Source organism: Heliconius melpomene, chromosome 12, assembly GCF_056956725.1.
Source record: "Heliconius melpomene rosina isolate 202511_hmr_F chromosome 12, ASM5695672v1, whole genome shotgun sequence".
NCBI classification, from domain to species: Eukaryota; Metazoa; Arthropoda; class Insecta; order Lepidoptera; family Nymphalidae; genus Heliconius; species Heliconius melpomene.
In genome coordinates, this window is record NC_140400.1 from 4,172,616 (window position 1) to 4,197,378 (window position 24,763).

The 24,763-nt window shown below is 33.0% G+C and overlaps 1 protein-coding gene across 3 annotated transcripts; it reads right to left on the bottom strand.

Moving 5' to 3' along the window:
* Positions 1-40: 40 nt before the first annotated feature.
* On the bottom strand, positions 41-24,320 carry LOC146533485 (uncharacterized). 3 transcript variants are annotated; one of them, XM_085194343.1, is made up of 23 exons: positions 15,795-15,819; positions 9,285-9,343; positions 8,656-8,860; positions 8,182-8,374; positions 7,513-7,590; positions 6,957-7,043; positions 6,644-6,718; positions 6,051-6,086; positions 5,738-5,791; positions 5,404-5,466; positions 5,038-5,133; positions 4,844-4,922; positions 4,672-4,733; positions 4,211-4,310; positions 3,952-4,040; positions 3,612-3,719; positions 3,218-3,331; positions 2,708-2,824; positions 2,555-2,609; positions 1,503-1,601; positions 1,121-1,288; positions 878-940; positions 41-584 (listed from the first exon to the last, which is right to left on the bottom strand). In XM_085194343.1, exons 1-23 carry the CDS (start codon positions 15,797-15,799, stop codon positions 481-483), a joined length of 2,109 nt encoding a protein of 702 aa, XP_085050469.1. In that variant the 5' UTR covers positions 15,800-15,819; the 3' UTR covers positions 41-480. The 3 variants fall into 3 exon arrangements, with proteins under 3 accessions (XP_085050469.1, XP_085050468.1, XP_085050470.1); XM_085194342.1 differs by lacking the exon at positions 15,795-15,819 and adding an exon at positions 11,652-11,805; XM_085194344.1 differs by lacking the exons at positions 41-584; positions 878-940; positions 1,121-1,288; ... (17 more) ...; positions 8,656-8,860; positions 9,285-9,343 and adding exons at positions 15,103-15,369; positions 16,455-16,595; positions 17,349-17,489; ... (10 more) ...; positions 24,036-24,149; positions 24,234-24,320 and having other exon boundaries at positions 15,795-15,920.
* Between the last annotated feature and the right edge of the window lie 443 nt (positions 24,321-24,763).

The window sequence follows — 24,763 nt, forward strand, 5'->3', positions numbered from 1 at the left end:
TGATATTTTTAAAAAGGAATAAAAAATAAAAGAAAACGTGTTGTTTTATATTTATTTTATTTTTTTAAGTACAATCATTTTGAGAAAAATACTAAGTTTATTAAATCTTTTTACTGGAGTAAATTAAACTGTAATTAGTAAATTAAGTTTAATTAAACTTAAAAATAATAATTTTTAAAAGAACGATTTATGGTAGGTACATATATATAACTGAAAGGGGAAATTGGTAATGTTATACCTATATAATATATCAAAATCAACTAAATTACCTATATATTTAAAAGTTAAAGTGAGTAGATCTTTTACAATTTACAATTTTAGGTTGTGTAAAATAAAATCTGCAATTTTTTTGAACGACATACATATGTAAAATAATATTTACTTCTAGAAAAATTTAAATATATCATTGATTGTATATACGTAAATATTTATTGAGAAATCAAAATTTCGAATTATAACCTTACTTAAATAATGAACACATTAAGGGCCTTTATTGTTGCCCATCGGTGAGTAAGCATAATAGGCGACAGTCGGGCACTCGCATGTACCGCGAGGACCTTGAACACCTCGTGGACCTATTGGACCTAGTAAAAAAAACATGCTTTTGAAATACAATTAACAAACAATGAAAAAAATATAAAAAATGAGTTATTTTTCAAACTCAAAAAAATGGTATTTTGATACATACTTTGAATGTAAACAATAAATTTGCTTACTTAGTTGTAATTTTCATTCTATGTTATTGTTGAACAGTGATTTTATTGTATTTAAAACAATTGTTTTAATATGCAGATAATTTGGAAGCAACTATTTTTGTTCTTATTACTTAGTATCATATTTATTTATTGCTTAAGCTGTAGTACAATTATTTGTTTACCTTCTCGTCCAGGATCTCCTCGATCTCCAGTCCTTCCTTCAGGTCCTGGTGGGCCCGTTGGTCCTGCAAGTACGCAAACATATGTTTACTTACAAGTACAAAATATTAATTATTAATTATATTTACAACCACAACAGATTTTATTAACATTTTTAAAAAATATGCCACGAGAATCGCATTTCAGTCAGGTTATTTTTCCTTTTTTTCTACTATAGTTTAAAGTTTTGAAAAACTATATCAGACCTGGTCTTCCTCCTGGACCTTCTGGTCCTGGTATACCTATACCATCTGGGCCCCTCTCTCCCTTATCCCCCTTATCTCCTCTTAGCCCTTCACTTCCCGGCCTTCCTGGTTCTCCAGTCTCCCCTGGATAACCCCTTAAACCCATTGCACCTGGTTCACCTGGTGTGCCTGAAATTGTAGATTTTTTTATATCTCTGAGACTATTAATATTGTCGTCTCGTATTTCAAAGAATTTTATATTTATGACACTATTGGTATTTGAACAAAGTAAAACAACAAAGTATTAATTAATAAATTTAAAATATAATGTTAAGTTAACTAGTAATATTTATTATTTTCTATAAATGTAAAAACCAATTTCAAGTCTAGAATAAATACTAACCCGGAGTGCCCGGTGGTCCAGGCCTGCCTGGAGCTCCCCTTTTAATGATTGGTTCCACAGTAGGTATTATTAAATTAGCAGCTAACTCTTGGAATCGTTCTGTAATATACATTTTATTAGTGTTGATATATTTTTTTAATTATTCACGTTTTTCTTCCTTATTATGAAACAAGTTGTAATGATAATACTCCCTTTTAACTTTTAATTGCACGTATAGTTACTAAACTGTAACTTAACACTACAATTATTAATATTGTATCTATGTGAAAGCGTTTTATTGTAGGTACAATACAATGTGAAAGAAATCTTATTTCTCACAACATTTACAACGCTTTATTTATATGAATAGCTTTATATCAGTTGGTTTCGCCTTCAGAACTACTATAATCTCAGACATTCAATTACGGAGCACTTGTTACAAAAGAAACGAATGGATCACAAGAGATTCTATTAAAAAGTTTCCTTTTCACAAAGTTTAGTGCTAAAATAAAATCTAACTTGAGCCGAGTTTTATATTGGATCTTCCTAAATCACTTACGAGTGTAAAATATACTTGTGTTTTCTTAAGAACCTTCTAGCTTTATTTTTACTTTCTTGACCTTCACCAATATCATTGGTTTAATTTTAATGCAATTTCTTTCACTAAAATATAAAGTATATTAGTATTTTTCATTAGGAATTTGGACGTTATGGTATATTTTCTAAATATATATCATGAACCAGTCGTACCTATACATAGTTTTACATGAATGACAAAGAAATTACGATGAAATATTATAATAGAAAGATTTTAGATATATTAAAACAATATCATTTCAAAAACTAAACAACACATCTAATTGGCATATTTCCACTACAAACTTATGAAAAAATGAATTTGACCTTTACTTAAATGAATTTGAAGTATAAATGCAAATACGTAATTTAAAAGGTATTGGTTCAACACTACAAATTTAAACATTTAGAGTTCAAAGCCTACAAAAAATACGTAAACACGTAAATTGGTAATTGAAAATTTTACTAAATATAGATTGAATATTTTAAAATCTTACCTCGTATTAAGTCTTCACAAATATTTCTTACGTCATTTTCAGTTAAAGATGGCGACTGAAATAATGAAATGCAATTGAATATTAAATATTTAAGGATTTACGTCTATTAAATTCAAATATTATATCGTATACAGTAAATTTAAATAATATTACCTGGGTTATAAAACTACTAGGTGCCGATATCCCAGGTGGTCCCCTCTGTCCTGGGGGCCCCGGTAACCCATCCAAACCATCTTTACCGGGAAAACCCGATATTCCCGCTTCTCCTTTCTGTGAAATATATGTGTAAATTATATATAAAAACTGACGGTTTCACCGTAATAGATTATAAAGTTATATTCTAAGTTATTAACACAATATCTTGTTTTAGCTTCACGCTCTTTCCTACAAAGACCAGGGTAGGCAGAGGAAACACTCTGTTCTTTATTTTCCACTGATATTTTGGAGACATATCACGTTGAATGGCGGGACTCAATGTCGCGCTTTATCCTGTTACCAAAGTTTCGAAATGAAAATATTAAATAATGCTAGAGAAAAATAATCGCTTTTACAGCCATACGCTGTGCCAAGGTGAAACGATAGCCTCATTGAATATTTTAATAAATAATATAGAAGTTTATACCAGATTTTTAAATAATTTTGTTTTTTAATTAGTTTACTCACTTGTCCTCTCTCACCTGGTGGGCCTGCTGGACCTGGTACACTAATACTAGATGCACTAGTTGATGTACCGGGGGGGCCGGGCGGCCCTGCAAATCCCCTTTGACCCTCAGGACCCTACAAGAAATTTTATGATTGTTATTACCTAAGGAAAGGAAAGGAAGGAATTTTGTTATAATCATAAAAAAGCATAATAGATATAGATTAAGCAAATAAAGTTTCAATCTATATATATAAAAAAATACAAATTATGAAAAATATATTTAACTGTATTTATTAATAACAACAACTTCTAAAATATTTTATTACAATATATATATTTTTTTGCAAATAGAAGAAATTAATTATGTCAAGAAAATTTAAAATTTATTCGGCATTAAATAAATTTAATTATTACTTGAGGTCCTTCTGGGCCTCTTTCACCTGGTGTTCCTTGTACGCCTGGTAGTCCTCTCTCTCCTGTTATACCTGGTAGACCTGGAGGACCTTGAAGACCGGGAATCCCCTTAAAATAAAAAGAATAAATGTAAGTAGTTAAATAAATATTATAGATAATTTTGAAAGGTAACATTTAGGGTAGTCTAATGTGTCTACTCATGACCAGGATTTGGGTTAGGGTTTTTACATATTTGATAAAACGCGGCGTTAAGTTCAGTCAAGTCTATATTCATTGTATTGCAATGAACGACGATTGGCGAAAGGTGGTGTAATAAATATTTAATTTAAGAAATACTTACAGCAAGGCCGGTATTACCAGGAGGTCCTCTCTGTCCGGGTTCTCCATCTCTCCCCGATAAACCTGGACTACCTTTATCACCTTTGGCACCTACATGTTTTAAGATCTCAATATACCAGTTTCTTACTAACTCATTTAATTTATAAATGTTATAAATGGATTAAATTTTGTTGCTTTCAGATAAAAACAAAATTGTGTACGAGTATATTAGAAATGTGAAAAACATAAATTATTACAACAATATTAATAATGGCAATTACCTTGAGTTAAAGGAAAATTTACATTTGAAGCTGGTCCTGGGGGACCAGTAGGACCGGGTTCTCCACGAGGCCCCGCAGGCCCTGGCGGCCCAGGTTTTCCCTTTTAAAAATACAGATAAATATCAATTTCAACATTCACAATAATCTTAACATTTTAAAAATTTTATATCAATAAAGATAGTTTAGCTTAGTATATCATGTGTGTATAAAATACAGGTATAGGTTGTGGGTTCGATGCCCACTAGGGGGGATTGAATTATTCAATATTTTCAATTCTTTGTTCTAATCACAAAACAAAATGCGACGTTGAGTTCTGAAACTATAAAGCAATGCTCCGATAATTCAGCAGAAAGTAGGGAGCGGAGTGTCTTAGCACTAGGTCCCTCTGTCTACTCTATTTTATGCGGGATATAGCATTTCTTTTCCTCCTAGTAAGTAAGTCCTAAAACAAAAGCTCTTACGTCTTTTCCATCTACACCAGGAAGTCCTGCTAGCCCAACTAAACCAGTTTCTCCAGGAGCTCCTAAAAAATAAATATTCACATCATAATTTACTTTTAAAACATTTTAAATTACTAATTAATAAAAGTAAATAAAATATCAATAAGCCGACAATATTTGAAATATATTATACCTTTGAACCCCTGATCACCTTTCTCCCCTTTTTCCCCACGCCTTCCTGGCGCCCCCGGAGCACCCGATACTAAAGTCACCTTGAATAAAAACGAATTTATCCCAATAAATACGACGTAGTCCCAGTCCCAATATATATATATATATATATATATGTGTGTGTTTTTCTACGTATTTATTGTACAAAATACTTACATTACTCGCGTTACCAGGTAGTCCTCTTTCCCCCTTTTCTCCTTTTGGGCCCACAGGGCCATCCAAACCAGGAGGTCCGCTATTACCACGTATTCCCTTTAGAAATATAAGTAATATAGAAAATAAATTATTAAATAAATACAATTATATATTTTATCTTATAATATTTTATCTTTTGAATACTTTTTTAGTTTTGCCACTTTTTCGTTTTTTTCTCCTACATAAGAAAATGCTGAGAAATACGTACTTATAAATAATAATATAACAAAACAAGAGCAAATTATTATCGAATCCTTACTTCAATATTTTTTATGTAAGAATTACTTTAACCTAATATATTTTATTCATTTACAAATGTTAACTCACTGGTAATCCAGTATACCCTCTCGGTCCCGGTTCGCCTTTCTCCCCCGCTTTGCCCTCGGGACCCTGAAATATTGAGATAAGGCCTCATAATACGTTCCTTAGTGATTTATGTTGTACGGCATAACCATTTTTTTCTATTTGAATGAAAAATAACTTATTTTAACATTTTTAAAATGTAATTCTACACTAAGTTATAGAACTAGAAGTATAGACTTAGTACAATATTTTAGATATGAAAAGGTAATAAGTAGCTTGTTTATAGCAAAAGATTAAAATCCATAGAAAATTAAATTATATAAAATGACGTATAATAAGTGTACAATGTGAAACTCACCGGCGGACATGTTTGATTACATACTGGTTCCACAACTTGACTTCCAGGCAACAACTACAAAAGTAAACATAAACACACAAATATAATAAAATATAAATACAGTATATATAGAAAGCTCAATTAATATATATTGAGAAAAAAAATTAAACCATTTCATTTACAATAAAATTAGGAATAAATGCAAGACAAATATCTAATTTTTAGCATTCATGCCAATACTGTGGTTAAATTCTAATAGAATATTAATAATAAATAGAATATTTTTGACTTAACTTAAATTAGCGTTTCGTTAAATAAAAAAATATATACATACCGGAGGAGAAGTTGCAATTAATAGTTCTGGTACATCCTGAAATATAAATGTTTCTTAACTTCACTCTGAATCTGACATACAAGATAGGCAGAGGGGACCTAGTTACTGGAGTACTCTGTTCTCCAATTTCCGCCGAATTTTCACGATTCCGATTCGATTTCCACTCGAACCCACTACCTATGAATTTTACGCGTACAATAGGAGCCTGTCTTTAAATGCCATGCCAGCTGGGTTCGACCCGATTAGGTAATTACTATGTTTATATTATTTTCCCCGTTCTGGTAGACAAAACGTGGCGTCAAATTCCGCCACTCTATGTTCCTTGCTATGGGGAAAAACGCAAAGCTAATTCATTTTTTTTTTGTTTTCTGTTATTATTTACGGACGATGTATGTAAATACCAGAGTTTCACTATTGAAACCGCAATAATTCTAAATGCCCAATAAATAGGGGAGAACGTGTTAAAATCAAATGAAATAGTTTTTTTTTTATTTTGAAAGCTAAATTACAATTATTTAGATTTCAAATTAAAAAATAATCGAAAATTTAAACAGATCTATTTTTATAGATGTATCGACGAGGCGTGTACTCACATTGGCTATTTCCTCGCAGTTATCTTCTGTTAAGTTGTATCGAGTGCAGCTCAAAGACAACCATTGCAGGTCTATCTGAAAATTGTAATAATTACACATAAAATTATAAATATTTTTTATCACTTTCACCCTGTATCCCGCACAAGCAGAGTAGGTAGAGGTAATCTAGTGTTAAGACACTCCGTTCCCTATTTTCCGCCGAATTCTGGAAGCATTGCGTATTAAGTGGAAGCACTCGCTACCAGAGCAAAGAAATATTTAAAATTTAATTTCCTCGAGTCAAAACATACTGTAAATTCTGCATAAACCTTACCGGTGCAGGTGTGCCATCGTCGTTGGTAACTATAGTAATCGAGGTAGCGTTACTGAAATCATGTGGGCTTATATTTTCCGGTTGTAGCTGTAAGAAAAACAATATTACATTCTTTATATGGTATAACAAAGTTACCTATCGATGTACACCTATATTAAAATTTTAAATTTTAAATTTTTTTAATTTTAAATTAAATTTTTTATCTTATTTTAACACATTTTTTTTTTTTTTAATTAAACATCTTCCACTCTCATCATAGGAGCAATCTCTTTTGTGTTCCTGAGTAGCATAACATAAACTTTATACAAAAAATCTCCCGAAATTTCGACAAGACAAAATGTACATTTTAAAATTAGTATGTACTATAATTATATTTAAGGAAAACTGAATAACAGTATTTAAAGAAAAACTTATTCAAAGAATGATAAATTAAATGGACTTTATTGCTTATTCCTTTAGAAAATAATCAAGTGAAACTTACATAATTTTATATTTTATATTATTAGCGCCTTTAAAATAAGTACGATAAACCTGATAACTTGGACCATATCCTTACCTCGACGCAATCCACCGCTGCGTGGACAGTATCATTAGTAATTGCTACGTGAATCTTATGCCAGCCCGGCCTGAACAGCTGGAATGTTAAAACAGTTAAAATTTAATAATATTATAGAATAATAAAAAGAATAAGCGGTAAGAGGGAAGAGGGAAGAGGGAGACATCGAAAACACACTCTCGATGATACTAAAGGTAGGTCAAGTAAAAAGCACTGCCTCCATGGGGACGGCATATATGAAGGTTGATGAAAGTGGACGAGGCGAAAGAGGTATGCAGAGACCGTAGTGTTTGGCACTCTGCTCTCTCTGGCTAGGTTGGGTTCTCCCCGCTAGGGTTATAGCTTAAAGCTAAAAACTAAGGTGTATTACTTTTGCTTTGGTTGGTACATACATTCCAGTCATCTGAATTTACCATTATAGTTCAGTTTAAAAGAGTCAACTATATACTTGAGGATTCGATCTTCTTTGATGGAGTATTAAGTTTAAAAAATATAATAGTTTTACCATCATATTGTTTAGATAAAAAGTGAACAAAAAAAACATCTTATGATCACGCTTTCTCTTTTACCCTGCTGCCGTAAGAAATGCGTGAAACCAAAATAGAAACAATATATTTTTTTTGAAGAACAATAAATAATCACATAATATGTACATAAAAACATGCTCACCTCGGGAGATGAGAATAGTACCCGCGACCCTTGCACAAATACAGCCAGCCTCTTAACATTGGGTAGCAAAGTCAACGAGAACAGAAGTGTTTGCGACCGAACGCGGATCAAACTCCACGGCCGGCGTTGATTGTTTGCATTGAACGTGCTGATTATACTGAACTGATCTGGTAATCCGTTGGGGAATATTCTCCTAAAATAAAAAATTACATATATTAAAATTCGGAGAATCAACAAAAGGATGGGCTCGTGGGGAACTGAGTGTTTTATCACTAGGTTCCCTCTGCCTACCCTGGTATGCCTATGCTGCTGACAGAAATACTAAAATTTGAACGTGACAGGATTACCAGCTGCTTTGATCCAAATTGTTTCCAAGCAAATCTGTTCCAAACGCTTTCATCGTGTTACGGTAAAAAATAATGAGTTTTTTTTGGTATTGTAATAGGTAATATAAATATTTTTAATAGTTATTACCTTAAAGGTAAAGTCAAATTGGAGCCATCTCCAATCCTGTACGCCTTCTGCAAGTCTTGTGAACCCTGGACTAACGTCACACCTGTGGTGTCTGGTCTATCTAGCCTATATATCGCTATTAGATCTACCATTTGAAAATCGACATCTCCTATACCAAGGACAGAACATGGAGATGCCAACAATGGAGACAATGTTGTTGTGTTTTCTGAAAATATTCATCATATAAGTAATTTAAAATGTTATAAAATTTTAAAAATAAACTAGTGTCCAATGAATCTAGATATAAGTGACTGCTAAGGCAGATTCGTTTCCTACTCAAGTCGGACCTCCTCCTCCTAACGCAACCTTGATCTAACATTACATCTTAAATGTTAGGAATCGTTTGAGAGCGAAATGTGGCAATTTCCTCAAAATGTGAAAAAAATACTCATTTTTATTAGATTATTTTTTTTAAGTAATGACCATATTCAAAAATTTTTTTACACGAAATTACTAGTTCAATTATATATGTAGATTGTTGAGGTACTCCTGACTGCCCTCTACTAACACTTTTTTGTCGTTTTTGAAATTGAGTATTTATATGTGAAATTGTTAGTAAATACAAGTATTATAATTTAATTTGCTCATACCTATCGGATCTCCATTGGCAGAAATAGCCAGTGTTACAACGGACACTACGTAAAATACCCTATAAAAAAAATATACCATTAAAAAGGTAAAAAGGTTTTAAAGATATTCTGGTAAATCGTCATAGAATATTTGAAGCTATTATTTAACTAATCAACTAATGTTTAACTAATCAACAACTCATAATGTTATTGTCTCATATTGTTTAATAAAAATTCTAATAAAATGAAACGTTCGTAAACGTCAGTGCGTTAAAAAATTAGCCTACATCTAGCTATAATGACTAATAGAGACATTTTCTCACAGACGATATACTAATTGAACTGTGAGGGCCCACTGACCTCATAACAACTGGGTTACATTCTTTGCATGATCATTTAAATATTCCATCAAGTTATTTTTTTTAGCTTCACTTTGTATCCTATTATCCGTATTAAAACAATCAGTTTCGATTAAGAGGCTTCCGTACTCCACTTTCCGCCGAATCTAGAGGAATTGCATGTTGAGTGGCGAAGGCCGACGCCGAGCTTAGCCTCGCTACCAGAGCGAGGAAATAAAAGTATTAAATATTTCCTTTCCTCGAGTGGGAATTGAACCCACAACATGTCATAAAATAACCAAGCAAACCAACCAACCAAGAAGAAATATTGACCAATATGAGATTTATTTGTGATAAATTTTGTTATAAACATTTTAAACCCATGCGAAAGGTCCCCAGATTTCAACTGTACCAAACAAAATAAATTAACATTTCTAACAGGTAAACTAATACGAAAAAAAACCTAAAAAACCACAAAAACAAAAACAATTGAATAGCACACATCCGCCCCAAAAGCCCCAATTCGACGTCAATAAAAGATAATTAAAAAAAACAATTGACAGATCCGCCTATACTAGGCAATGGTGGCAATCAATGCGAATCAATGAGACCTCGCGGGCCAATTCTGTGGGACATCAAATCTCGATAGCAGTACATAGGTCAATGATCAATTGACATCCAGGATACCATTGCATGTCCTATTTCTTGTGACCTTCAAGTTATTTTACATTAGGCTGATTCGCAATTTTTTTTAAATTATTTTTTAATCTTCCATTCTAACATTTTGCCTTCACACAGCTATGTTGTGCATGTGTATTTGTTGCTATGCTACACCATACTAAATACTCTACTTTATACTAAATACTCTAATAGAATATTATGATCTTGGTAACAATATTTTAAAAAGACAATCGGGTCCAAATTATAGAAATATGGTATTAATAAAATATTTAATGGAGGTAAATATTAAATCGGGTTTTAACAAGTAAATTATTAATGGAAATTTATTAGGTAGGTATGTGGGTAAATATTAAATATTTTATTAATAATATTTTAATATTCAACCACATTTGCGCAGCAAAAATTTAGATGCAATAACAATTTTATAAAAAAAAAGCTACTATTCTACTTCTACTTAATCTGTGGAATTATAAAATCTGAAGTCATCGTGATTTTTTGGCCTACAGTAATTAAAATTTTACGACCTCTGTCGTTTTAGAAACAATTAATTACAATTTAGTAATGTCATTTGACAAATTTAAAAAGCCACTAACTGCTCCACTGAGTAACTTCAATTAGCTTTTATTTTAAGTAACATTAAATGTTAGAATTTATTAAGTCTGTAGCTGTGCTCGCGACTTCTTCCACATCATATATTTTTTTAGGAACCGATTCAAACAAAAGCATATTTGTAAAAATTTCAATAAGTCCTATTACTTTGTAAACCCTTAATAATCAATTTTTTCAAATACCTTCCATGTACGAGTTACATTTTTTTTATGTTTTCCATTTTGTTTATATTTATAGTAGTACTAAAATAAGTTAAAGTCTCACTTTAATGTAAAAAATTAAATTAAATCATCTACACGCTGCATCCCGCCCACAGCACGGGAGGTATAGGGAACATAGTGTTAAGATGCTCCGGTCCCCATTTTCCGTTGAATTCTGGAGGCACTGCAATATTAAGTGGCAGAACTAAACGCCGCGCTTTTGTATGAACACCAGAGCGAAGACATGAGAATATAAATTTAAATAAATATTTCATTTCCTCGAGTGGAGATCGAACCCACAATGAGTCTCACATTTGTGCTCCTGCACCACGACTGGCCTCATCATGTCAAAGATAATAGTGCAAAATTATATAAAATTATATAACGAAAAAATATTAAAATAATAAAAAATAACACTATTTACAATTAATTTAAAGTACAGTTTAAAATAACAGCATAGTGTTGTGTAACAACATATATAATAAGCGTAAATTATAATTAATTTTTGAAAATCACAATAAAAATGTATATTTTAAATTAAAATTTTAAATACAACTTACCCAAAAATATTCATTGTTAAATAAAACCTAGAGATTTATAGAGAAAGTGATATAAACTTATGTATATTTATTTTTTAAAAAAACATTTTATCTTATGGCATCACCATTATGTACCGAGTCGTGTGTTGGTATGCTCAATAACTGGCTAATCAACGTTCCGAGATTTGTTGACGCACAATGATATATATCAATTAATTTCGTCTGACGGCCTTTTTTATGACCGCCTGTCCACTGGAGATGTAGCAATATGGTGCACTATTTAGAAGTACATTTATTTATTGACAAAAGAGTTAGAGACTGAGGTCCCAGGGCCCCCAGACCTACGTCATTTTAGCAAAGTTGAAATTTTCAAGATTAATAGTCTAATATGTATTCCTTTCAGAGATAGCGCCAACTTAAGGTACACTTCCAGCTACGTGAAAGTAGAAACGCTCGTTTTTAAATATGTTTTTAAGAATAATATAAAACGTGTATATTTATTATTACCAGACCCTTTACGTGGGCCTTCACTCCTGTCAGACGTCCTATGACGAGGCAAATGATGTTAACTATCAAGCTATCAAGCTTTAATTTTAAATATATTACTTACAGACCCCCTCATAACCACCCAAATCAATACCGATGGCTTTATCATCTTCCCAGACATAGATATACTAGATAGGACTGGAGGCTCTGGGAACTAGGACTATTAGGTATATTATTGAACTTCAGATAATAAAACTTAATAACAATTCCTTGTATATTTAAATTTTATATATGTTTCCTTTCTAACTACATATGTCATCATTACATTTAGGCAGAGTAATAGCTATTACAGTTTCCCACTAACAGTTCATAATCCACTATTCCACACAAAGGCCACAAAGGGATAATCGAATGGTAACAAAAAGATAAAGAAACCTTCGTTAGAAAATAAATTTATAATTTAAATACAGTTGGAAAATTTATATCCTCTTCCAGGACATTATTTCAAATATACCAAGAATGTAGTGGAAACCTAGGATTGCTACCCATTTAGCGCTTAAATTTCAAGGCACCACCGGAGATTAAAAGTTAAATCCTCTTCGCTTCGCGTTAACGTTATCGCTGTGACAATGCGCTACGACGACCTCTTATGCGACAGTTACGTTTGACAAAAAATATAAATAAAATTCGTTCCTATGTTAAAATAATATAAACGTAGCATAACAATAATAGACGACAAGCCTATCAAGCTTAAATATAATATGTATGACTGTACTGTAACTGTAGGCTGTAGGAAGACTCTTATGTTCACTTTGTAATCTTGATCCGCATGAAGGATTTTATTACAATTTTAATTGCAATAAGACTTATCAAATTGATCCAATGATGACACTTTTATTTCTGTCCTGTTATTTATAACACTGTAAATGTTAAATTCTTGACGAAAAAAAAAATGTATGTATGTACATAGATAAAAGCAAAAAATATTTACGTAGTTAGTCAAAATTGTTTACCTCTGTACCGTGTAATAATTATTATTGACATCAATTAATATAAAAATGGTTTATTTGCTTGTTTCTGAGTAAAATAAAGACAGACATTTATAATCATAATATCAACAATACAAATTGGTTTTAATTTAAATAAGTGATATATTACATGTTCCGGAAACATGAATGAACAAGAATGGCGCGAACTTCAAAGGAATGCATTTGCAGATCGAGATAAAAGAGTAATTAATGTCATCATATGTAATTAATATCTATCCCTAGAGGAATGGATGAATCAACACGAACCAATTTACAAATATTTTTGTGTCTTTATTAAAAAAAAAATAATTAAATAGTTCATGATTTTATAATTATAATATGGGTATTATACCGAACTGAGCAAAGATGTTTTTACTAAAAATATTTCATAAATTCCGTTACAGTTGTGAAACGAATGATTAATTTGAATTTAATATTTTTATACAGTATAAAAAATATAAATTTATATTTTATTGTTCGAAATCGGAAGCAGTTAGCGTTTTTAAAAAAAAACACTATAAAAACACATATCGTCTAAATGTTTCCAACGTAGGTACTCGGACACAGGTTCCACGTAGCTGCAATAAGTGACATGTATCACTCAATAATAATACTCTACACTAGATACCTTCCAATCAGGACCATCGCCTACAAGCAACTGCCCGCGTTTGACATAATAACTGCTTTTATAGTCTATTTCACCTAAATCTACCCACTTTTACACGAGTACGTTAACAATATTATATATAATCTGTTTGAATTTTGATGTCACTGACATTTTGTTAAGTCAAACAATCTAATTGTAATAAGTAGCAAGGAACATAGTTCAGTTAGTTCTTAATTTAAGGCGTTTCCAACGTACCTGCAAGGAACATTAGTAGATCCATACTTTACCTATAGATGTATATTACAATGACAGCTGTCAGCATTTGTCACGTAATGTCAAAATAAAATGTTGGAATAAAGATAAAAAAGCGAAATGAATTGTGCTCATCTGGCACGCTCGAAACGCCATATTTCGAGAAATCAATCAATCAATCAAAGATAAAAAATCTTTAGCCTTCTCCACACACAGTGGCGTAGCGAGCCTATCTCGCGCCCGAGGCAAAATACTTTTACAGCGCCCCCTAGGCGAACACAATATAATTTCATATGTATGTTTTCAGTAGCGGCGTTAGGGTAGGGCGAGGCTGGGCAACCGCCCAGGGGCGCCGGATAAAAAGGGCGCCGTAGACGCCCGTTTAGGGCGCTTTGCGCAAAGATGTCTCCTCGCTGCAGTGGCGTAGCTAGGGTAATTGCTGCCCGGTGCGGCTTAGGGGACTTGATGCCCTTTAAAATGGTCTAAGGTCTAAAAAGAAAAAAACAAAGTGATCGTCGACTTTGATGCCCCTTTAAAATGGTCTAAGAGCTAAAAAAAAAACAAAGTGATGATTACGGATTACGGGGAGTCTTCTGGAGAACTGTTTGACCTGTTACCTGCTGCCGAATTTTCTAACCGAGGAGGGTTTTTAAATAGATGGTTATTTCGTTGTACCTTTTTTGTATATTATTGAATTAGTGGGCGCCGAAAAAACTTCGCCCAGGGCGCCGGTAGTGCTAAAACTGGCACTGTATGTTTTAATAGTTTTGCGGATTATTTCGCGCCCCTTTATGAGCGGCGCCCGGGGCATGATGGCCCCCCTTGGGCAATCATTCCCCGAAAAAGAAAAGGTGTTAAATATATTGGAATTGAAATGGAAAATAAATAAACACAATAATAATTATCAAGCACTGTGTGCTTGCACTTTCTCAAAATTGTAAAAAAATATGTGGCAAATGCAGTATAATAATGGAATGGAATTATAGGTATCTATTATGCGGGCGAAACTACGAGTGGGCCGCTAGCAAATATAAATTTTTGTTTTTTTCATTTAACTGATCAAAAAAATAACAAATGAAACATTTTTCAAATTAGCTTTTTATTTTTTATTTTCTATGAAGTCAATTTATAATAAGAAAGAAAACATCTCTTCAAACAAAAAGGAACATAAGAAAGCACTTGAAACTTTACGAAAATCAACGTAATTAAAGTAAAAAATTATAATAAATAAGCAAAGTTTTTAGCGAGTGAATCAAAAATTTTAAAGTTATTTATTATTCTGTGTTTTGTTTTCAGAATGTTTGTTCTTGAAGAATCTGGGTCCTTTATTGATAATATTTTTTATTTGAGGCTGTGACATGGCATCCTGCAACAAAACCTAGAAACTATGGAAAACGCTTACACTAAAAGTACTTAAGAACAGATAATTTAAGTGTTATTTACACACGTTATGTTTTAATTGTTAAGTAAGTATTATTCCAAAACTATTAATCATTCAAAAATATTTTCAAATATTATGTCACATAATACTGATACCAGTGGAGTAGTGAATGGGGGGGAAAGGGGCCCTCATTACGCCACTGGTATCAGTATTATGCCCCGGGTGCCATACTATGGTGTCATAAACGGAACGATTATTTCACTCTGATATCCGTACATATATCCTAGGGTAGACTCAGAAAATATAGTGTTTTTGTCACCAGAGCGAGAAAATCAAACAAAATTTTCCCCTATTGGAAATGGAACCCACCTATATCGCGTTTGCAATAATAAAATATAAGACATGCTTACATCATTTCGCGTGCGTTTGTTGGCGCGCAGGGGCCCGGCGCCGCGGCGCTTGAGCATGCGCAGCGGCAGCGGCGAGACGGGCTCGCCGCGCGAAATCGCCACGAAGCGACGGTTCACCTCTGTCGCCTGGGGACGTATTAGATAACTTTGAGATCGATCTTAACAACGATACTGAAACTTAAATAAGATGCCGACCCATAAATGGTCACGTTCCCTATGCACCGACATTCGAGACGCGGCGTATTGAGTGAACGTCGCGCTTTGGTTGTCACTAATGTATACAGTAATGGGTACAGTATTCATTCCCCGATAGAAGAATATTTTTTACCTTATGATACAAAGATATTAACAAAATGAATCAATATACATGAAATTATCATCTTATAACAAGGAAAAAGGTATAAGAAAAACTTTTAAAATCAAATATACGCAATCATCTACAGCTAACTTCAGAACGACCACTACTCGTCGTCCATACTCTAAGTAGAGAGAAATTAGTGTCAAGACACTTAATTTAGTAACATAGCATACAATGTGCCATATCCGATCTGACCGAGGAAAATACAAAGTTTTTAAAATAAAATTGAACTAATAACCACCACGTATTCAGTATAGGACTACCAATGAGGTATAAAGTAAAAAAAACACCAACATCCTTACATCAAGTGTTTTATCCGCACTGCTGTCACTGAATAAATTAAACAACACATCTTCGATCTTGGAGTCATTGCGCGGCGCTGCTGACGCTGCTTGTCGCTGCTCCACGTTTTTTTGTATAATAGGCGAACATGGTATGAATCTCTGCATGAAAAAGTATAATTTAATATTATTTATTAAAAAGAGGGGCCGTCATGGTGTAGCGGTTCAGCGTCTGGCTGTAAACGCAACAGTTGTGTGATCAATGGAGGGAATGAATTATTTCCATTTCCGCAGCGTTGAGTTCTGCGCTCAAAATGCAATATCTCTAAAATTTGGCGATGCGAGAGAAACGAAATGTCTACGAACTAATTTCCTTTTGTTGACCTATAGTTATAAAAATATATTAAGTGTCGATTCTGAGATTAGCGATAACAAACCCATAGATAGACAAACAGATAAAAATTTTAAAAAATATTGTTTTGGGTTCTATTACGTTAATAAAGGTTCCCAATAACATTTTTTTAAAATATCTTCCAAGTACAGACACCGACCCTCTTACAATATTGGGAAAAAACACACATTTTTTATAGAGTAGTTACAACTGTATGTATTATGGTGTGAAATAAAGAGATTATTATTATTATTATTAACTGTGGTTTCATTTAAAGTGGTGCTTACAGAAACATTGTATTATAATGATATTATATTTTTTTATTTTTCACCTTTCGCGCGTATAACAGCTTCTTGAACTAGAAATATAAACAAACCACCATCTTTCACAATAAGAAACATGGCGACACATACACATACGACAGTTGTTTGTTCGATACTATATTTATATTTAAATGTGGTCGGAAATTGCTGTATTGGGTTTTGCTTTCAGTAAAAAATAATAAATCTAAATATGAAAAATACCTCATGTGGGGGTGTGACGGCATTGTCATCCAGATCCGCCTGCAACATCGGCGCGAGCGCGCGCTTAGGAGGTCTTGTTAGTTCAATTTGTATATTGTCTATTTTATTCTGCATATCTTGGATCTTCTTTTGGAGACGGTCCTAGATTTTGGATTTTTTATTTTGTTATCAAGTATAGCTTAGCTTAGCTTTAGCTTTAGTATAGCTTCACGCTGTATCCCTAGCGGGGTAGTCAGGGAGAACGGAGTGCCACACGATTTTTTTTTAATTCAAAGCGTGAAGCACGCAGTGTATAGAACCTAGTGTTAAGACACACTGACGCTTTGTAAAACAGAGGAGGGAAAGGAAATCCATTTAAATACAATCATTTCCCCAAGCAGGAATCGAGCCCACAACCATTAATTTAGGCTGTACTATTGCACAACGAATGTGCATCAACGAAAATCTGATCCACTCTCCAGCTGAAGCTGGACAGTATATACCTTTTCGTTCTTCATATCCAAAATAATTGTCATCTGCTTAGATAACTCCTCTTCTTTACACTAAAACAATCAAATAACACTAAAATATTTGTTACTATTACATATGTTTTCAGTAAATGATTCCTATGTGAGTAAGGACAGATGGATATTTTCCTCTTATATATCTTATACATTAGAATAATAAGAATGTATAAGCTACAATTAATGTATAATTTGGATAAAATATAACAATAAGTTTGAGGCCGTCGTGGTGCAGCGGCACAAGGGTGTGACTGTAACGCGACGGTTGTAGGTTCGATCCCCACTCGAGCAAGTAGAATACTTATTTACGTTTATATTTCCATGTCTTCGCTCTGGTGTCGAGGCAAAGCGCGGCGTTGAGCTCTGCCACTCGACATGTAATGCCTCGAGAATTCGGCAGAGCGGGAAACGGAGTGTCTTAACATTAGGTTCCTTCTGCCTGCTGTGTGCGGGGGAACAGCGTGAAGCTGATTTATTTATTTTATGTTTATAAGTTTAACCACGTTGGAGTTGTTAGTTATAAGATAAAATTAACATAATAACTTACTTGAATTTCATTTTCGAATTTAATTGTGTTTTTATTTACATGATCTCTCTCTATTTCTATCTCCTTCTGAACCTTCTGCAATGCTGTTTCTAGTTTAGACCTAAGCACAAATTTGAATTCGATGAGTCAGTTAAAATAATTAAAACTCAATTTCATGCACAGCAGGGGAGGCAGAGGGAACCTCGTGCTAATACACTGTGGCGGAACTCAACACCGCGTTTTGCCTCGACATCAGAGCGAAAAAATGAAAATATAAACACAAATAAATGTTTCCTTTCCTCGAGTTTCCACTCAATTCAAGAGAAATCGAACTCGCAACCATTCGATTTTGCAGCACACTTTGTGCTCCTGCGCCACGACTGACCTCAATTAGAAATTAATTTTTAACAAAAAGAAAAATCAACTTCTAACAACGAACTAAAAAGTGAAAAATAATTTTACAAAGATTTTATAATTTTGAAGTCATATATATGATATACTAGCGGCCCGCTCGCGGTTTCACCCGCGTGAACTATGTTATTATTAATTTCTGTCTCCATGGCTACGTCCTAGTGACGTCTATGCAAAATTTGAGACTCCTAGCATTTAGTAACGAATGACAAAGACAAATGTCATTAGTAACGAAGTTTCATACAAACTTTCAACCCCCAAAACAACCCCTTAGAAGTCAAATATTACAAATTCCCGTCTTAGCGAGCACCTACGTCCTATAAGTAACTCCTATGCAAAAGTTCAGATTCCTAGCACATGTAGTTTCTGAGATTTCGTGATGAGTGAGTGACCTTTCGATTTTATATATATAGATGACAGATATGCTTTAAAGATTTCAAAAGCAAATTACCTGACATCCGTACCGATCTTCAGTTCAGACATAAGGTGGGTGATAGTTCCTGCTTTGGAGTCCAATTCTTTATTTCGAGCCTCGATTACTTTCATCAAATCTTTAATTTGCTCTTCTGACGACTCGCTAAATTTATTTAGGTAATATTTTTACTAAATACTTTGTTGATATATAATTTAGTACAAAAAACGAACGTAGCAGAATTTGTATTAACTAGAAGGTTTGTTCAGAACAAACGTTATCATAGTACGGAGTACCAGTGTCATAGTGCATTATTAATTCATTTACTTAATGATTCATAGTGGCGTAGCTAGGGTATTTGCTGCCCGGTGCGGCTTAAGGGACTTGATGCCCTTTAAAATGGTCTAAGGTCTAAAAAAAAAACAAAGTGTCTTCTACTCTCACGTAGATCAAGTGTCAGACACTAAAATGTGACATTAGCTACCTTTAAAAAAACAATCGACGACTTTGATGCCCCTTTCCTTTTGATGCCCGGTGCGACCGCACTGCTCGCATCCCCCTAGCTACGCCACTGATGATTCATCAGCACAATGTCCATTTTAAGTTGAATATTTTTATTTATAACATTTTTATTAAAACTATTATTCCATATTAAAGACAAAAACTACACGACAACTACTACTACTACTAGTATATAATTTTAAACGTAACGTAATTCCAACTTACGTTTTTTTTTTAACTGACTACCGAAGGAGAGAGGCGCGGGTTCAACTCGAGCTACGTTCATTTGTTGTATATTTTTAATATATGTACTTATTAATTTGAATACTTTTTACATGGCATGAAACGTAATTTAAATAATTTAGTAAAAAGCCAAATAAGGCGTAATTCGATTTTTTTTGATTTAGAAAAATGGTTATATTTTGAAACTTGTATATTTTTTTACACTTTCGCTTACTATTGATTTTATTTAATATTAATTTAATTAACAAAATATGTCGGAAAATATTTCTTCTTCATTAACATAAGCAACTTAAAAATACTCACCGATTTACTTTGTGTTCATTTTCAATGGCCGTCAGTTTTTTTTGTAAATTATCTGTATTAGCGGTGAGTTCTTCTATATTTTTAAATTTCTCACTTAATTGTTCAGTGGTTTTGTTTAAATTTGTGATTATTTCGCGTTTTTCTTCTTCAATTGTCGATATTTGTTCATTCAATTTATTAATGTCTTCTTTATACGACAGTAAAAGCTGAAAATTTTAAAATATTTATTAGTTCGGAGAACCAACTTTATTTTCGTTAATTATATTTACTTTATTATTTACTCAGTCTTATATGGACTCACCACTTCTTGTTGGCTTATTTCTTTTGACAGATGTTCTTTCTCTTTAATTAATCGTCCGATTTCGTTCTTTTGTAAATCATTCATATTGGCACTTTCCTAAAGAAATACCAAGTAAACCATGAGTAATATTTTTTTAAATTAGATATTTAAATGTTCCCATCGTCGTAGTATAAAAGGGCATATTCCGAAATATTACCAGTAAGTGTGTATTTGAATCCGATTCGAGGGAATGTTTATATTAAAAATATAAAAATATTTTAGTAGTAATCGATTTTTAAGGGGCACTTGCTGCACAGGATTATGATTCCTATACAAACAACCGCGAGTCGGGTTCGCCCACCGAGGGTTCCGTACAAAAAATTAGAAGTCCAGGAGCTTTCTCTGTAATTCGGCTTAGCCACCAGAACTAGCGGCTTTAATACTAAATTTTGCCCGCATTTAAGGCTTTTATTATTTAGGATTTCTTTCAAGAAGATGCACTTTCCCTAATTTGCATTGTACAGAAGTAAAAATAATAACAAAGAACTACAATATGGTCAACGAGTCGTGGCCGCCCTGATGCTAGCTGTATATGAACAAATAACAATGGAATGGAAATTTTAGTAAGCCGAACTTCAAGACGACCACGATTCATCGACTGTAGCAGTACCTGCAGATTATCTTTTAAATCTTGTATAACAGCAGTAGATATCGCCTTCTCTTCCTCCAGCTTGGCTAACTTCTCTTGATAGATGTTATTCCGTTCGCACATCGTTCGTTCTTGATTGTTTATAGCTACTTTCAACGAGTCATTTGTTTCTGTAGCCTTTTTTAACCTAAATAACGAAATTAATTAATAATGAAATAAATAAATTAATAATGAAAAAGCCTACTAGTATTCATAAAAAATTGTTGGGTGCTGTAACTGTATATTTTTTTATTTCTTTTTATATTATTTCCGTAACAATGCTTTATAAATAGTATTTATGGTAATACTAATAATAGTCAGTATCAATGCCGCTTTGTCTTCTTACCAGAGCGAAAAAGTGTAAATAGTTTATCATCCCAATTAAGAAACCCAATATTGTCGCTCTAGCGTTGTCCTACTGCACCACGATGACTTAATTTAATAGTGTTATAACATAAACTAATAAACGTACTCATTCGCTTGTTTCATAAGTGTATTATTCGCGTCCGCGCTTCGTACATTGTACTCCTGGAAGAGCTCTTTCTTTTCCTTTTGTAGATTTGCAATAGTTTCTTGCATCTATGATACATAAAATGCTTAGAAAAATATTAAAAAAAAACAATGCATTTATTGTAAGTATAGCTACTGCTTAAAAACATTATCTTATTAAAGCTAGTCGAAATGTTTGTATTGCTTCATAATCATTGGCGATATCACATAATAGAATTAAAAGAGTTTCGACTCACGCTACGTTCAAACTTTTATTTTGCCTATTTTTATATTTTTTTCGTACTATTGTATATATTTCCTTCGTGTTGAATGACCGTTCAAAAAAGAATAATATGTAAGAAGTAAAAACAACATACAACTAGAGTAATAATCCTAATTAAAGTAAAAAAAGGAGAACCTTTTGAATATCAAAACTGCATAAATCGAGTTTCTGTTTCAGCTCCATGACATTGCTGGTAAGGTGTTCCTTGTCGCCGAGCACCGTCTCCAGCTTATGCTTCAGCTCGCGGACCTCCGCTTCCGCTTGCTGGCGCGTGGACGATAACAGCTGCAGCAGCTGCGCGCTGTGCTCTTCAGTCACCCTCACTGTATAACAGTATTAGTGTGTTAGTTTGTGTTTTTTTAGTTTATATATTTAATTCTCTTCCTTGTCCCGTTCTACCTACGGAGTCGGGTTTCCTTATCATGTGGCGCCCTGTATTTCGTTGATATGTATACGTTGATTCGTATGTTTAGTCTCAAATTTATCATTTTTGCCAAAAATGAAAAAGTGATATTTTCAAACAAAATAATTAATAAAATTATCGTTGTAAAATAAAACGCCATTTGTTAAGAACGACTTTAGATATCCACAAACTTAATTGAGATCTAGTCAGATCTCAATTTGACTGATTGGACTGATTTTAGATGTCCACAAACTCAATTGAGATCTGAGAGCTACCTTACCACCACACATACCTTTATCCTGCAAAGTATCAATCAAAAGCTGTGTCTGATCATCTTTCTTCAGCTGCCTCTGTGTCAGTTCCTGCACCTCCTGGCCCGACTTCTGGAACGCGGCACTCAGCGCGCCGTGGTCCGCCTTACACCTGAGCAGAGTCTCCTTCAGCGTGTTGCCGTAGGCCTCGAGCACGTCGCATAACTCGCGATTACTGCTTACTCTATACACGAGGAGGAAATATTGTTACAACTATATATTTTTTTAACTATTTCACACTATTTTAGAAAACGTATAATAATTTGTAAAAAAATAGCATTCTCTTTTGGCGAATTATAGTTAAACTATTTTTTCTTTGGGCAGCGGAAATTTGTTAAAACCTCCCACAGAAATATCTACTTGTTTTTAAATTGCCAACATAAATAAATTGTAACTACTCAACTACGTGAATCGCGTGACGTATTTAATATTTTTTTAATATTTTTTTTAGCTTGACTCTATTGAAACAAACTAACTCGCTCACAAGTCTATACCCATAAAGACACTTTTATTCCGCACTTTCCGCCGAATTCTGGAGACATTGTGTGTCGAATGGAGGAACTCAACGCCGCCCTTTGTCTCGTTAACAGAGCAGAGAAAGTAAGAGAAAATGAAAACATTTCATTTAATAAACGCCAAATTAGATTGCTACTAATGTACGACGTCATTATTACCAATATAATAATTTGGAATTTTATAACTCCCTCGTGATCTGTTGTAACATTGTAATATACCTAAGTTATAATACGGTTAAATTACCAATTATATATAACAACATTCTTTAAAAATATACTAACTTGTTTAAAATTTCTGGACGACGACGTAATTCGTCCTGATATTGCCCAGATATCGTTTCATGCTGCATCTGCAATTCCACCATGTTCTGTTGTAGCCTCTCATGGCTACCTCCGACTTGCTGCAATTTTTCTTTTAAATCCCAATATGCCGTGTCTTGTGCTACCTATAAGAAATATTATATTTATCTTATTTATAATACAATCGTAACGGATTGGTGTCTGTACGTAGAAGATACATAAACAAAATGATGGCATTCAATAATGCACCATAAGCGAAGTTTTTTTTCATCACACTTATCTCTTTTTTAAGTTTTATCCCATAATAAGGAGAGAAAAATATCTCTTTAATACATATAAAAATTTCAAAGTAACGGGGTTCAGGCTCGTACTCGCTTCACCAAACCCTTTAACCATAACGGCATAAAACGTTCGAGAATTGTATATATTATCATATCTTATACGCGCTGCTAACAACTTTTTCGTGATGTTTAGTTTTAAATGTTATTTTTTTATTTATTTTTGTATTTAAAAATATACCTGCCTTTAATTTTATAATTTTTGTTGCCTGCCTTGAAACTGTTTCTCCAAGCTTCTCTGCTTTCTCAATTATTCTTTCCCTACTAGCATTTTTTTTTATTTCCTCCATTTTCGCTATAAAAGATAAAAAATACTATAAACAATCCAAGTGTTTAATAAGAAAAATAAACTATATATAGAAAAATAAAGTATTCAGACTTGGTTTTAAAATCAGCCACTCGCCAGAGAAAACAGAAAATGGCGGGAAAATGAACTTAAGCTTATTATGTTACGCTCACACGCTTGTACAAACTCGTCAAGCGTGAGTCCGTTTTTGCCAAACAACAAATGCTTGAAATAAAAAACTGTTGATAAATTTATTAAGTAATATTCCAAAACTGTTTAGTTTTCAATATTCATTACCTATATATCTCGTACCTCTTCGTTGATTTGCAAATTTTGTTAGTTTATTTTATTTACCTTTTCATGACTTACATTTTTCTTTTTATTAATTATTTCCTTTTTTTTATTCATTTCGGGCATTTCCTTTTTTTTTAAATTAAATATTAGCTTAAAGTACAGTTTGTTAATATAGTATACAGTTCAGTTCTTAATTTATGGAAATAAGTGTATTAAAATCAATATTTACTGTACGTGACCGCACTATGCCGAAATTACTCATTTAATTTATCCATTGCCATTTGAGTACAAAATATAATAAACTCATCTCGATCTACTAACCTTCATAA

Excerpts from the sequence above, each read along its gene's own strand:
- LOC146533485 (XM_085194342.1), bottom strand. Across the intron at positions 7,591-8,181 it reads TACTATTCTCATCTCCCGAG|CTGTTCAGGCCGGGCTGGCA; the intron begins GTGAGCATGTTT and ends TTAACATTCCAG. Across the intron at positions 1,602-2,554 it reads TTGTGAAGACTTAATACGAG|AACGATTCCAAGAGTTAGCT; the intron begins GTAAGATTTTAA and ends TGTATATTACAG.